General features: G+C 42.3%; 1 protein-coding gene across 1 annotated transcript; it reads right to left on the minus strand.

Annotated features, from left to right (window-relative positions):
• Positions 1–4,350: 4,350 nt before the first annotated feature.
• Positions 4,351–13,473, minus strand: LOC310799101 (nuclear receptor coactivator 7-like; the record flags this gene model as incomplete). Its single annotated transcript, XM_083661660.1, has 7 exons — positions 4,351–4,489; positions 4,714–4,787; positions 5,585–5,680; positions 5,842–5,994; positions 6,236–6,388; positions 12,009–12,204; positions 13,448–13,473. The coding sequence occupies 7 exons, from the start codon at positions 13,471–13,473 to the stop codon at positions 4,351–4,353; spliced, it is 837 nt and encodes a 278-aa protein (XP_083517786.1).
• Positions 13,474–14,325: the final 852 nt, after the last annotated feature.

A 14,325-nucleotide genomic window follows, 5' to 3' on the forward strand; every position in this document is an offset into this window, starting at 1 on the left:
TGTTGTGGTCTGAATTGTCAAAATTAAGATTAAGACCGCTATAATCGATGCAGGAGCTCATCGAGTTCAAGGCAAGGGAAACCAACAGATTGTCGATGAGGATTGGCCGTAAGGAACAATGGACACCAGAGGGCGACATTTCTGTATTATCTCTCCAGCATACTCTGCAATGTAGTGACCATTGGTGGTGTGGTGACCTACCAAAGTGTTTCAAATGTAGAGTATCCTAATGATGTAACGTTAGTTAGTATTCTAAGAAAACTGCCAAAATTAAGAATGGGAGACTAGGGGTCGCTAAAACTTCACAGGGTGGTGATAATGATGATGATGATGATGATGATGATGATGATGATGATGATGATGATGATGATAACAACAACAATAATAATAATAGTTGTTGTTGTTGTTGTTGTTGTTGTTGTTGTTGTTGTTATCATTATTATATCAGGATTTCATTAATTTAGGTGAAGAAATGAACAAAAAAATCATTGTTATTCTACATGTGTGTTTTTTTTTATCAACAAGGATACGTGCACAGTGAAGACATGAACACAATATTCACTCTGCTGAACAGCCTCATCCTGCATTAGAAAAGTACACAGTTGAAACAACCAAAGAGCTAACAGAACGTATAAAACATTCCTAAAAAAAAATAGCATATCAGGAAAACTAAACCTCTGATTCACATAATCTGCTAAATATTCATCCAAATTACTAATTTTACACAAACTCCCTGCCGTTATTGTGTTCACTATTTGGATTAATTGCAGTTATTAGTTGTTCTGTGCTGTAATTGTTATGCATTGAATATAATATGAAATATCCATAAAACATGTAATTTCATCAGGCGTCGTCTGTTTACTCAGACAGTGGGGTCCCTTAAGGAGAAAGGTTGACTCTTCTGCTTCTCGTTATCTCCTCCTTTGTGATTGGTCAAATTGGATTGGATTCACCTCATCAGTAGCTACTTCATGAAAAGACTACTGTAAGCCTACTTCAATCTACATAATGTGTATGTTTTATCTAGTCGCAGGGGCTTTCAAAGTCTGAGGCTGTGGGTCTCCCCTCGGACAAAGCTTGTGGACAAAGCTCCCCCCCGTTTACTTGCTTACAGTATTTTAGATAAATTCCTGGATGCCTATGGGATCATGATTATGTTACATGTATTTGATTAATATTGCTGTTTGACATAGTCTACGACTACTTCAGACTAAATAGATTGAGGCTATTCTATGTGATCTCCTTTTGCTAACTAATGTAATAACTAATGTAATATTTTTTCACTTCCATTCACAGAGCCTCCCCTGAAACTGTTTGGAGCCACCTGGGCCTCCCACTTTTGAAGCCTCTGATCTAGTGGATTTGTCTACAGTAGGCTATGTACAGTATGCCAGGACCAACTCCATTCAGCTGATCAGGTTGGTGGTAGAAGTAGAGGTAGTGGTCACATAAGCTGATCAGCTGATCAGGTTGGTGGTAGAACTAGAGGTCCGTGGTCACAAGCTGAAGCGCTTCAGTCTCTCAGTATGTTGACTTGTCCTCTTGAGCAAGAAGACACTAAACCCCAAACCTGATTAGAGGCCATCGTTCTCCTGTTGCACTGTGGCCAAGTCCAACTTTCCCTGTGGCACGTGTTGAGTGAGCTGTAGCTTCTTTGTTAGGAGGGGATTCATCCACACAGTCTATTGTTCACTTACCAGAAGGTGCAGCAACCTGTCTGACAGACAGGAGGTTTATGTGCTTATAATATGTCTACTGCTACTTTACATTTAGTGGTGAATACAAAAGAGGTGACCTATATGATGGCTACCTCTGTGTGTGTGGATAGTGAAATAGGAAAATCACTTGCTCTTTTCATGCAAGTATATTCTTCTTCTACCTCTTTTTTATCTTGTATCTATATATGCCCCATCCTGGAAGAGCACCTGATTTTTACTCTGTTAACCTATATCGATGTCTTGACCCAATGCAGCACTCCCATTTGTATCTTTATAAAGAAATATATTACTCAAGTAATATATCATTCAGTCATTGTAATAGCCTACTTGTTATGCTTTACTTGGATAGGCTGCTACTTAGTTATTTCCAGTCATGCGTACCAATCATCTTCTTCAATGGAAAACAGTGATGCTGCTTAAAATGTCACCACAGTTAATTAATGATTACGCATTCAGAAAAACTGTGTCACCAGGAAAAAGTGCCATGTGAAAGGCAGTGCCAGCACTGCCTTTCACATATTGAGATGCACACATACAGAGAAAGACAAACAAACAGTAGTAAAACGATTGCTTTCCTGGATTAATTTTCTCAAGAAAAAAACGTTAAATAGTCAAACAGATTTAATAGAAGGTGAACACTGGGGGGGGGGGGGGTCACAATTGAATTCAATTTTTTCAACATTTCAATTTTTAAGTATTTTCTTTCAACTTATAAAATGATAAAATATACATTTACAGTACAATGGAAGGTAAAATCAACCTTTCAAAATCTACCCATCTATGGAAATAATAGGCACATCAGATGTTTCAGTGTCAGAAAACAGAGGTGACAGTTAACAGCTGGGATTCCCCATCTCCACAAACTGCACACATCTCAGAGGATATCTTATCATGTGTAGTAATAGTGCAAATCACTTCTTTTAATTCTGAACTGAACCCGAGTGGTCAAGCCGCCGCCATCGCCTGGAAGCTGTCGCTTTCAAATACAAAACATCCAAATCACATGTCAGAAGACAAGACTAAAAAAATACAATTGGAGTATGCTGTAGATAAGCCATTTGGAATCCTATCATGTTACAGTGTTTGAACCCCATTTTTCTATTTTCTACTCACACACACACACACACACACACACTCACACACACACACACACACACACACACACACACACACACACTCACTCACTATTAAATAACAATGTATGGTTGTTAATTAAAGCAATAAGCCCCAAGAGGCCGTGATTGTAAAATCACTGTAAATCACAGCCTTGCAGGGCTTATTGCTTTGAACTGTTACTACATAGCCTACCTGGCAAGGTTTCATAGAATAAACACACAGCAACAAACAAAAAAAGCAATATTGTTACAAATAATCATTCTTCCGCCAAGGAATGTAGTCCTTCAGCCGCGACATTTAGCAGAATGGTTGCCAAGAAACACAGACGCAGCAATGACGCTGTTTGGCGCAGTAATACTGTGATGCATTCACAGGCGCCGCCAAGGAATGTAGTCCTTCAGCCGCGACATTTAGCAGAATGGTTGCCAAGAAACACAGACGCAGCAATGACGCTGTTTGGCGCAGTAATACTGTGATGCATTCACAGGCGTGTGTTTACAGTATTTTACAACAACTTCGAACATGGCTCAGCCAATCATAAAAGAGAAAAAAGACCAGAGAGGTTGAAACGCGTTGCGTTTTGTGCCCCTGTCTTGAAGATGTACATTGTTTGTTTAACTATTGTAGTAGAAGGCTCAGGGTGTCCTGCGTGACCCACAGCACCCTCTTTACCCTGAGTTTTCCCTCCTTCCTTCTGGGCGCAGGTATAGGATGCCCCGCTGTTGCAGGAACAGATACAGCCATTCTTTTGTTCCTGAGGCTATTCGCTGTCTGAATTGTTGAATTCAATAGTAGCCTACTTCATGCCCCCTTTTCTGTTTTAATTTACATGGTTTCGTGTCCTTTTAAATGTACTATGTTTTAAGACATCCCTTCTTTTTACTGTTTCATGTCTGTATGTTTTTATATTACATTTTTGTTATGCTGCATATGAATTGCCCCAAGGGGGATAAATAAAGATTCTCTACTCTACTCTAGACATGTACTTTACGTCATCAATTAAAACCTGTCTATAAGTATCCAAGAAGCTCCTTTTTTCTCTTTTATGATTCTCTTTTGGCCTGCTGAGCTTCCTTGTGCCACATTTTTGCTTTTTCCTCAGCCAATCATAATCAAGGACCGGAACTATCTGTTTTATAACAGAAAGTCAGCAATGCTCCTTCTTACTGTATGTACTTTTTGTAAATCATACAGGCTTCATCTCATAGTGTTAATATGGACTTTGCATTATAACTCTCCACAGCCAAGGGGATGGGATGGAGGGCTGAAAGCTTTGAGGCCAGATGTTCACTGGGCTTACTGCAGGGCTACCGGTGAAAAGCAGCTAGTTTACAGCAGCAAACAGCAGCAACCTGCACCTAAGCACTTGTCTGTGTGGCCAAACTGTGCACAGTTGACAGCTCTAACAGGTCACACAGGGGCTCAACCGGTCTAGACCACATGGAAGCCGTCGAAGCCCTGAAGTCCTGCAACTCCAGACGGGACACTTTTATCTCATCCTTTGGGCCGGTCTCCCTCATTTCTGCACGGTCCACACCTCCAGGTCTTGTACGATGAAGTCTTGCTGCGTGGAGAGAGGTGCACTGTGGAAGGTGGGACACGCAATGCTGGACCCACGGTACAGGTCGGCGTCTAGCCACAGACCAAAGCCCCCCCTGCAGACCGGGAACAAAAAAGAACTTTTCAGTCCAATCCCAGTCAAATGTTCTTGTTAGATAAATGGTGGTGTAATCTACGGTATTTTAGAAGGTACTGTAAGTAATCACTTTATGGCTTTGGGCTTTATCATTTTACGGCATAGATAGGTAAGGATGCTACTGTTTTTTTCTTTCTTTCTGTGAGCAAGTGTGCATTTGATTGGATAAGGCATATAACGTACCCTCCTCCGCCAATCTGCAGGGATTCCAAATGGCCCCTGACAAAGTAGGAGTTCTCCCCACTCCACCTGTATGCCTAGGTAAACAACAAAATATAAGACACAAGACAATTGTACTGGAGCTCATCACACACTGCCAGCTGCATTTGAAAAAACAACCATAACTGCTGATTACTGATAATTGTTCACATTCTATCTCAATGGAGGACCGAAGAGAGTTTTTCATGTTTGCTTAGTGTTGTTTTATTTATTTGTTTTATTTTGCTGAGGTTCTGTTCAGTCTCAAGGTTTCTATGCTTCTCCTATCTAGACTGATCAGAAAGTGGGGCTCATCCCTGGACCTGCACTAATGAAAAGCTCTCCGACTTGCAGTTCAACATTGTTTTGTATCCAGACCCAAAGGTTAAGAAAGAAGGTATGTTTTAAAATGTAATGACCTTTTCTTTTCCACAGAAAAGCATGACCAGGGACAGGGGTCGCAAATTAGCCTTGGCTAGAAACCATACATGCAACACATTTTTACTCATGTTATTGACCTTTTGGACTGTGGGTTCCTGTTTGCAACTCAAATCCTTATGATTTGTGACTTCTGACTTCTTTTTTTGCATGTGATTTTGTCTTTCTGTATTGTTTTTGTCTTCTGACTATTGATGTGAGTGCTACGCTGCATACTTACACGAAGTAAAATTCCCCATATATCTAATCTGATTACCTACTGTGGCAATAAAAGTGATTTTGACTGATTCTGGTCATTATAATATGTTTTTTTTATCCTGTCGCAATGTTGTCCTGCATCATCCCTGACAAACCAGTAAATAAACCAATAAATAAACAAACAAACAAATAAATAAACAAACAAGGTGTCCTTTCTCACCTTGAAGTCAGGGCCGAAGCTGTACAGGAAGGTCTCCCCTGTGCCGTAGCAGCTATTGCTGACTCTGAATGGATCGGAGGAAAAAGCTCCGAACACCTGAGAGACAGAGACACCTGGGTCACTACCTGACGGTATCAGTTTGACTGCAGTATTTAGATTGGAACAGCTTGGAGAGAGAGAGAGAGAGAGAGAGAGAGAGAGAGACAGAGAGACAGAGAGACAGAGAGAGGAAGACAGAGAATAACTGATGGGGAAACCTTGTTGTGCGTGTCCTTGATGACCAGCAGCACTGGGCTTTCCAGACCAGCCATATTCCTGTACATCGTCTTCAGGCTGGTCCCGTGGATTGCAGTGTTGTAGACCAGCTGCCATGGATAGCCTTGCGTTCTTGCTGGCATATGAGAGGCAAGCTGTTGGTATTGAAGAAAGAAAAAAATATATATATATAACAGTGATTATTACAATTAATCAAAATAGTACATTGGGTAGTTGGTTAATTTTCATATATTCATGCAATTTTCTTTTTAAGGTGTATCGTTAGCTGGTTTCAATATGTGGTGAAGACACACAGGCACATTTCTAAGCCATTGAAGTATGTTATCTTTAGCAAGCAAATAACCGATCCAAAATGGCTTTGGAGTGGGAACTCACGTTCTCTAGGTGTTGGTCATGCAGCAGTTGGCTGTGTTCGGTGAGTACGGGGAGAACATCCCCGACCTCCTCCTGGTCCTCAGGTTCCTCCGCCTCAGAGTCCTCCGAGCTGCACAGACTCTGACGCCGCTTGGGGGCCTTCACCTTGATGATCTGCAAGAGGGCACGACATTAACATCAGAGATCACAACACGCACACAGTCTGTTAGAAACCTACATTAACATCAGAGGGCATGACACGCACACAGTCTGTTAGAAACCTACATTAACATCAGAGGACACGACACGCACACAGTCTGTTAGAAACCTACATTAACATCAGAGGGTACGACACGCACACAGTCTGTTAGAAACCTACATTAACATCAGAGGTCATGACACACACACAGTCTGTTAGAAACCTACATTAACATCAGAGGTCACGACACGCACACAGTCTGTTAGAAACCTACATCAGAGGGCACGACACGCACACAGTCTGTTAGAAACCTACATTAACATCAGAGGGCATGACACGCACACAGTCTGTTAGAAACCTACATTACAATCAGTTTCACATTCAATTCACAAATGCCCTGAGTTCCATTGGACTTCACTGTACAGGATCCTGTGGGAGGCTGACTCATTTACAATCTGTGTCAAGTACCGGATACAGTTAGTGGCAAGCTGAAACCAGCATCATCAGGATCAGAATCAGAAGTACATTATTATGCCTGAGGGGGAAATGTTGCAGTTGCTTATATTCAAGTAGGGACATATATACGCATAGAGAAATTATAAGATGAGTAGAAATAAGACAATAAAATAAAATATGTAAATTTAGAAAAATATGTAAAATGTAAAATATGTGCATTATCCTACAATCAGTGTAGGAAATTAAAAAAATATTTTAGGGGCAAATTTTTCCCAGACAGTCTAAAACCCTAACCCTTTACAAAATGTTGGGGGCCCTTAAAAAAGTAATTACGGTAATGCATAAAGTTGCTAAAGCGTAGTGTGGACAACAGCATACTGCGTTTTCTTCGTCTTCTTCTGGCAACCAGCTTGCAGGTGTTGAGTGTGTGATAGAGATGGAAATTAAATTCATTGAATGAAAAGAAAATTATAGAAATCTTGGGGGCAATTTTTGCCCCTGGATCATGGTTTTTAGGGGCATTCTGAGATTTATTGGGGGCATTTGCCCTTGCCCCTGGCTAAATTCCTACACTGCCTACAATATATCCCAACAGTGCTATAAGAAAGTGAGAAATATGTAAGATATGTACATAATACTTTAATATACACAGCAGTGTGAATAATTATTGGGTAACACTTTATAATAACGTTCAGTCGTAAGTCATTTATAAGCCTTTAGTTAATGATGAACTAATCACTTACAAAACATGAATATACATTTGTAGATTATTAATAAATGCTATGTTAACATATCACAAATGCATTGTAAGTAATCTGTAAACTTTTAGTAAATGAAGTGTTCCTCACCTGTTATAAATGATGTGTAAATCATTTACAATTCATTTTCAATGCTTTCTGCATCCCCTAATCTAAAGTGTAAATCATTCATCACACATACATGTACATACAAGGGGGTAGCTCTGTCAAAATTGAAGCCAATGCGGAAGTGCACTTAAACCTGCATTCTTTCGAATGGCCTGCAGGGGGTGACCTATTAGTCTGTGGACTTCTGTTTTTTGATGCCTCACGTATGGCATTTTGGCCATTGCCATCTTAGATATTGCCATCTTAGATCTCGACACAAGTCCAGGGGTTTCCCACAAAGCACAGCCTGCTATTGGTCCGTGATCGGCGAGCTGTGTGATCAGTGGGCAAGCGACCTGTCAAAACGTGGGGCTCTATCTTCCCCCTGGCCTTAAATTAGCGTTTATGGCCTCGCGCAGCGCTATTAGTGGACGTGGTCAGGCGCATTCCCTAATCTTTCCTCTGCGCTAAAGCCGGCGCTAACCATTTAACCACGCCTTTTTAAGCGTAGAATTATTCACAACTGTGGCCATTGGTGATGTGCAGTAAACCAATCACATTCTTCCCTTTCAAGCTCCGATTCCACGGAGTGATCCAGTCCGGTCAGAAAAGCCCTGAAGCCCCCCGTGACCAAAGCGCTCTGAGCTCCCCCCTCCCTCTCTGCCAACTTTCATCCGCGTCTGTCTCCATATGCTCCTCAAACAAATCTCACGGCAGTTTAAATACAGCAAGCATGTAAACATGCTACAGCAAAAGCAAAGTGATAATAATGTTCTAAACACATCGGCTAGAAAAAATATAGCCTATGCCTGGATGTCATGATGAGATTAGATTGGTGAAAGTTTGGACATCGTTTTCTCTCGCTGCCTTTTCGTCTCCCCCTCTGCAACGGCAGACAGGTAGGATGATGTAACAGCCTCTGAATGACAGGGGCTCAAAACTACGGTATAACAACTTCTTTTTCATTGGTCATTGTGCCTGCCTAGTGCCTACAAATAAATTAGTGGACTTTCCCGCAAAATAGTGATGGTTCTGTCATTCTGTGGTGTAGCCTACATTTCAGATCTGATGTTTCCAGTGCGCTATATGGGAAGAAATGTACGCGCGAGAGAGAGAGAGGGAGTGAGAGAAAGAGGGGGGAGAGAGAGTGAGATAGCCAGTTGGGAAGATCGCTTTAGGCTGGTATTTAAGGCCGAAACGCCCATTCTGGCCTATTCTGGCACTGCGCCACGCCTCTTCACCGTAAAACATTTCGGGGCCTAAAAACATGACGCTATCTTCCCGAGTCAGCGGTAGGCAGGCATAAAGCGTGTTTTTTTTAGTTTAAGGCCAGTTTAGCGCCTAAGGCCAGGGGGAGAATAGAGCCCATAGTCTGCAACTACAACATCGTGAATAGTCTAGCGATTGAGACCATAAACACACGAGGAAAGTGTTTACTGAGGCCATACTTGAGGCTTCAAAACAGAAGTCCACTTTGCAGGTAAAGAGGGCACTTCCGCATTGGCTTCACGTTTGGCAAACAGAGCTACCCCCTTGTATGTAACACATTTATGTGTGATGGTTTACACTTTAGATTAGGGGATGCAGAAAGCATTGTAAATGAATAGTAAATTATTTACACATCATTTATAACAGGTGAAGAACACTTAATTTACTAAAGGTTTATAGATGATTTACAACACATTACATAACAACATAACATTTATTAATAATCTACAAATGTATATTCATGTTTTGTAAATGGTTAATTCATCATTAACTAAAGGCTTATAAATGACTTACAACTGAACGTTATTATAAGGTGTTACCAATTATTCTAAAATGCAATAAGTAATTTAGTAAATTGTATCAGAGAGGATACACGCACATCCAAAAGCCAAGTTGGGCAGGTGCTGAGCTCAAAGGTTAACAATAAATGAAAAATGAATAAAAAGCTTGCACACTGCAAGGGCTCCTAGTTTGTGTTTTTTTATTTCAAACACCCAAAAAAGTAGTGACGTTTCGAGCAAAGCTCTTCATCAGATGAAGAGCTTTGCTCGAAACGTCACTCGAAACGTCACTACTCGAAACGTCACTACTTTTTTGGGTGTTTGAAATAAAAAAACACAAACTAGGAGCCCTTGCAGTGTGCAAGCTTTTTATTCATTTTTCACTAATTTAGTAAATTGCACATAACAGTGTTGATAATTACACATTGGATTATTGTACAAATTGCAGTATTGAATAATTATTGCACATTGGATTATTGTACAAATTGCAGTATTACAGTATTGAACATTGAGTTATTGCATAAATTGCGGTATTGCACAGTTATGGGTTATGAAGTTGCTGACGGGTGAAATAAGTGATAATCATAAGTGAATTAATACATTTTGATGAATGGATCGATGGACAAAGCACACTTAGCCTACATGTTCTCATCCAAGAAGACATGAGATCTGTAGCTCAGGAGGTAGAGCGGGTCGTCACTAATCGCTTTGAATGAAAGAGGCCGGTGGTTCGATTCCCGGCTCCTCCAGTCTGCATGTCGAAGTGTCCTTGGGCAAGATACTGAACCCCAAATTGCTCCTGATGGTGTGCCAGCACCCTGCAGCGCTATATAAATGCAGGCCATTTACCATTTACCATTTAGCATTGTGTTACTTACCCCATAAATACTGTACATCCCCTTATGCAATTCCATGCAAAATGGTGTGATTCCTACCTTAACATAGGGCTCCGCACACCGACTGGCAAAATAAAGAACCCTGATATTCTCTGGCAGCTGCCTCATAGCTGCAGGCTTCTCTCTCCAGCGCCTTGCTCTGGTGCAGTACCACATGTCTGTTAACTCACCGGGCCAGCTAGCATCCACCACTTTTTATACTTTCCAACAAACTTTCACTTTCATTGGTCGAAAAAGGAGAATCTCATTCATTGGTTGCCTGTGCGGTTGGTGAAAGGTTTCTTTTCTCTGTAAACAGGATAAGGAGGTCACCGTGCCGAGCTGTTGGTGAGTTAGGGGAAGTATGTCCATATACAGTAGAGGGCAGGATTTCCCACCACTTCCGGGAGAACTGCCAAGCATGCTTGTAATAAAAAATTACTATGACTCAGGTTTACTCGAAGTCCAGTGTTCAACCCATGTATTGTTTATGCAATTTACAAGAAATGTTTATGTTTGGTCTAACATACTCCTAGCTTCCAGAAAACCCAGAGCATCAACAAATACACTTTCATTTTGCTCATAGACTTTACTTGACATCCAGAAAGCTTTGTTTAATGAAAGTAATCCCAGACCCTATTTGCACTCTTTGTACTAGGAAAGCGGATGGCACTTACTATTATGTTCTGAGAATGTCCTCCAGTAGCTAAATTCTGGGAGCTTAACAACAAGACATCAAGATGTCTCATTTAAAAATACTTTTACTGGCGATGCTGTGCTTTTGCAAAGGTTAAGGTACTGTCCAAAACAAGACATCTGGCTCAGTGGTTATTCCCACGCTTACGTGATATGCCTGTCTCCTCCCTATAATATTAGACCAGAGCTGTTGTTGTTACCCTTCACTTCTCAGACTGCCCTGTGCACACTGTTGAACTGACTGCTCTCTGTTGATCCACAGAATAAAACTTGCAATTGCTTATTTTGAGAACCAGACTTCTTGATTTCATCCACACTCACCAGCGGGGACTCTGAACTAAAATTGCCGCAAAAACTTGGCGTCGCACAAACAGGATCCTGAGGCGGACCACTGGCAGACCCGGTGATAGCCGGCTTCCAGAGAAGACTTCTCTGCCTCTACCTCCAGCAAAACTATTCAGAGAGAGAGGGCCAAACCTGCCTGGTTGTCCCCACCGGGATCCTACGAGCTCAAAAAGCGGACACAGATGGATTCCAGAATGTCAACCATGAGCAGAAGTAGCAGCCGCCCCAGAGCAACAGAGGCCGCAGTGGGAAACATTGGATTGACAGGAGGAGGGGGTGTGCGGAGAGCGAAGCAATCGATCAGAGACGGGGGGACAGGAAAGTATGACACAGCACTCTCATGCACACAATGACACAGCACTCTCATGCACACAAAATTGTGTGTGTGAGACCCCTTCGGCGGTCTCCGACCGGACGGGGACGCCCAAAGGGACCCCGACCCCCTGACCCGACCACCTAAGACCCTCTAACCCTAACCTTAACCCAGACCCTAACCCTAAATGTAGCCAAACCCCCCCCCCCCCCCAAGAAAAGTTTCCATTTAACAATTTTAGAGCCGAAATTGTGAATTAGAAACGTTTTTAGCTGTGGACAAACAAAAGTCCTCACCTCCCAGTTGTTGGCAGTGGGGTTGTCAGGGTGTTTGAGCAGCTTGTTGATGGCAGCCACCTTGTCCTTCTCCACAACCAGGTAGCGGTTTTGGTGCTTCTCCTTGATGAGGTAATGGGTCCGGCGGTGCTTCTTGTTGGCTTTGGTGTAGATGTCCGGCGACCACTGGACGAAGAAGGTGTAAAGGTGGTCGACCCTGAGGAGGCGAAGGGACAAAGCACATTCGTTATTTATGATCAACCAACCACCAGGACCATTTCCTAAGCCCAACCTCGTTCCTAACCCTAACCAATCACCAGGGGGATCGTTGCCTAACCCGAACCTTGTTGAAAAATAACTAGAAAAGGGTTTGAGGGCATGAAAAATGACGAATTGGGGTGTGAATGTGTTGTTTTTGGGGTCTGCCATGCTAAAAAGGAACACTGATATGGGAAGTATAGCAAAATGTCATGTGCGATATCCCCACTTTCACCACTGCTGCCACCACCAAACCCTGCTACTAAGTCATAGATATGAAGTTACACTGACATAAAGATACATTTCAAATGTGCAAAAGCTAGGTCAGTGAAGCACATTTCAATTTTGCATTCATGTAAAGCTATAGGTCAACTTTCCTCAACATAAAGCTTTGGCTAAACTTTATAGTTGCAGTTGCGCTTTGTTCCTGTTTTCTAAAGACGGTTGGCCCAACCTATTTCTCCCATGATAATACAAACAAATGAATGTTTGAACAAATGCCAATTTGAAACCATATCAGGTTACTGAAGAGACAAGCCCGGACATGAAGAGGGAATGTGAGGCATAGTTTGTGTACAAATGAAGGAAATACCAAATCATGCATCATTCATTCCTGAAAGCCTAATTTCCAGTCTCTCCTTTCCTCTCTCTCTCTCTCTCTCTCTCTCTCTCTCTCTCTCTCTCTCTCTCTCTCTCTCTCTCTCTCTCTCTATCTCTCTCTCTCTCTCTCACACGCACACACGCACATGCACACGCACACGCACACACACACACACACACACACACACACACACACACACACATCATCATCCTACCCCTTCCGTATCGGTATTAGAATATTCAAAATTGCCATCTGAGTTGCAGTTTTGAAAAAGGTTTAGGCTATTGACAATGGAACTAGGCTGATTTGGTCTCAGTGTGACACAAATTTAGAGGACTATTCAAACTCATGTATCATAATTACTGTACATTACAGTAATGTTCTATTGGAGTATGTTGCAAACCATTTGAATTAAGCAAAAGCAAAATTCTGCTGATTCTGATTTTGCCCTAGATCTTTACAACATGGCTATCTCCACATTCCCGATCCAGTCCCACGATCCTCTCAGTTGTCTTGTCCATTCCTTCATTCATTCCTCACTTACTTTCCAACACTGTATAGGTGAAAGCAGATGAAGAGAAGAGGAGCTGCTGCTACTTACTCTCCAACACTGTAGGCAACTCCCATGGTGAAAGGAGATGAAAAGGATCCGGAGGTGCTGCTAGCAAACTGGTGGAGGATGGTAAAGTGGCTGGTTCAGAGGCTCAGCATGTCCACACTGAGTCTCTGCCATCACCAGCCTTTTATACCTGCAGTGCGATTGCTGAGATAAGCTCCTTTGAGCAGTAACCCTCCCTTTCCCCACAGCATGTATTCCCACAGGATTTCACAATGGAGCTGGAAAGCCAAAGTCGGTGACATATTAACTTGACCTGCTATGCCGTCCCTGTCCCTGCTTCAGCCAGTTACTGTGTCAAGGCAATGGCTCAGTTGTCTGAGGTGCCTGTCTGTCTGGTTGCCTCTTCAGAAGCCTTCCTGGCTATATACGTGCTCTCTGTCTCACACCCGTCAATAGGCCAGTCTCCGCTCTATCAGGCCTACTCTCAGGCTCAAGCCTCAATCTCAAGATTGAATCAAGTGATTTATGTGTTGACTGATTCATTCATACATGATACATTTCCAGAATTGGCTATTCAGGCGTTATCTCATTTCCACTAATGCTCAAACAGAATCACAGAGTTGTCTGTTTCTTCTCTCTCTCTGGCCATTAGGATTAGGTTACCGTCAACATTAGAAGGGGCCAGAACCAAGGGCGAATACCTGGTTTTGCAAGTGAGGGGGACACAATCAAATGTGGAGCGCTGAGTCGCTGACCCTCTAGAGCAGGGGTGGCCAAACCTTTTTGGTTGTGGGCCGCATACAGAAAAATATAAGGAGTCGCGGGCCAAACAATATTAAGCGCGTCAGTTTTCGCGGCATAAAGATTGGACCAGAAAACCCTTGTGCCATCAAAAACTTTATTTCTACCTAAATAAATAT

This window comes from Poromitra crassiceps (genome assembly GCF_964638095.1).
Source record: "Poromitra crassiceps genome assembly, chromosome: 1".
NCBI lineage: Eukaryota > Metazoa > Chordata > Actinopteri > Beryciformes > Melamphaidae > Poromitra > Poromitra crassiceps.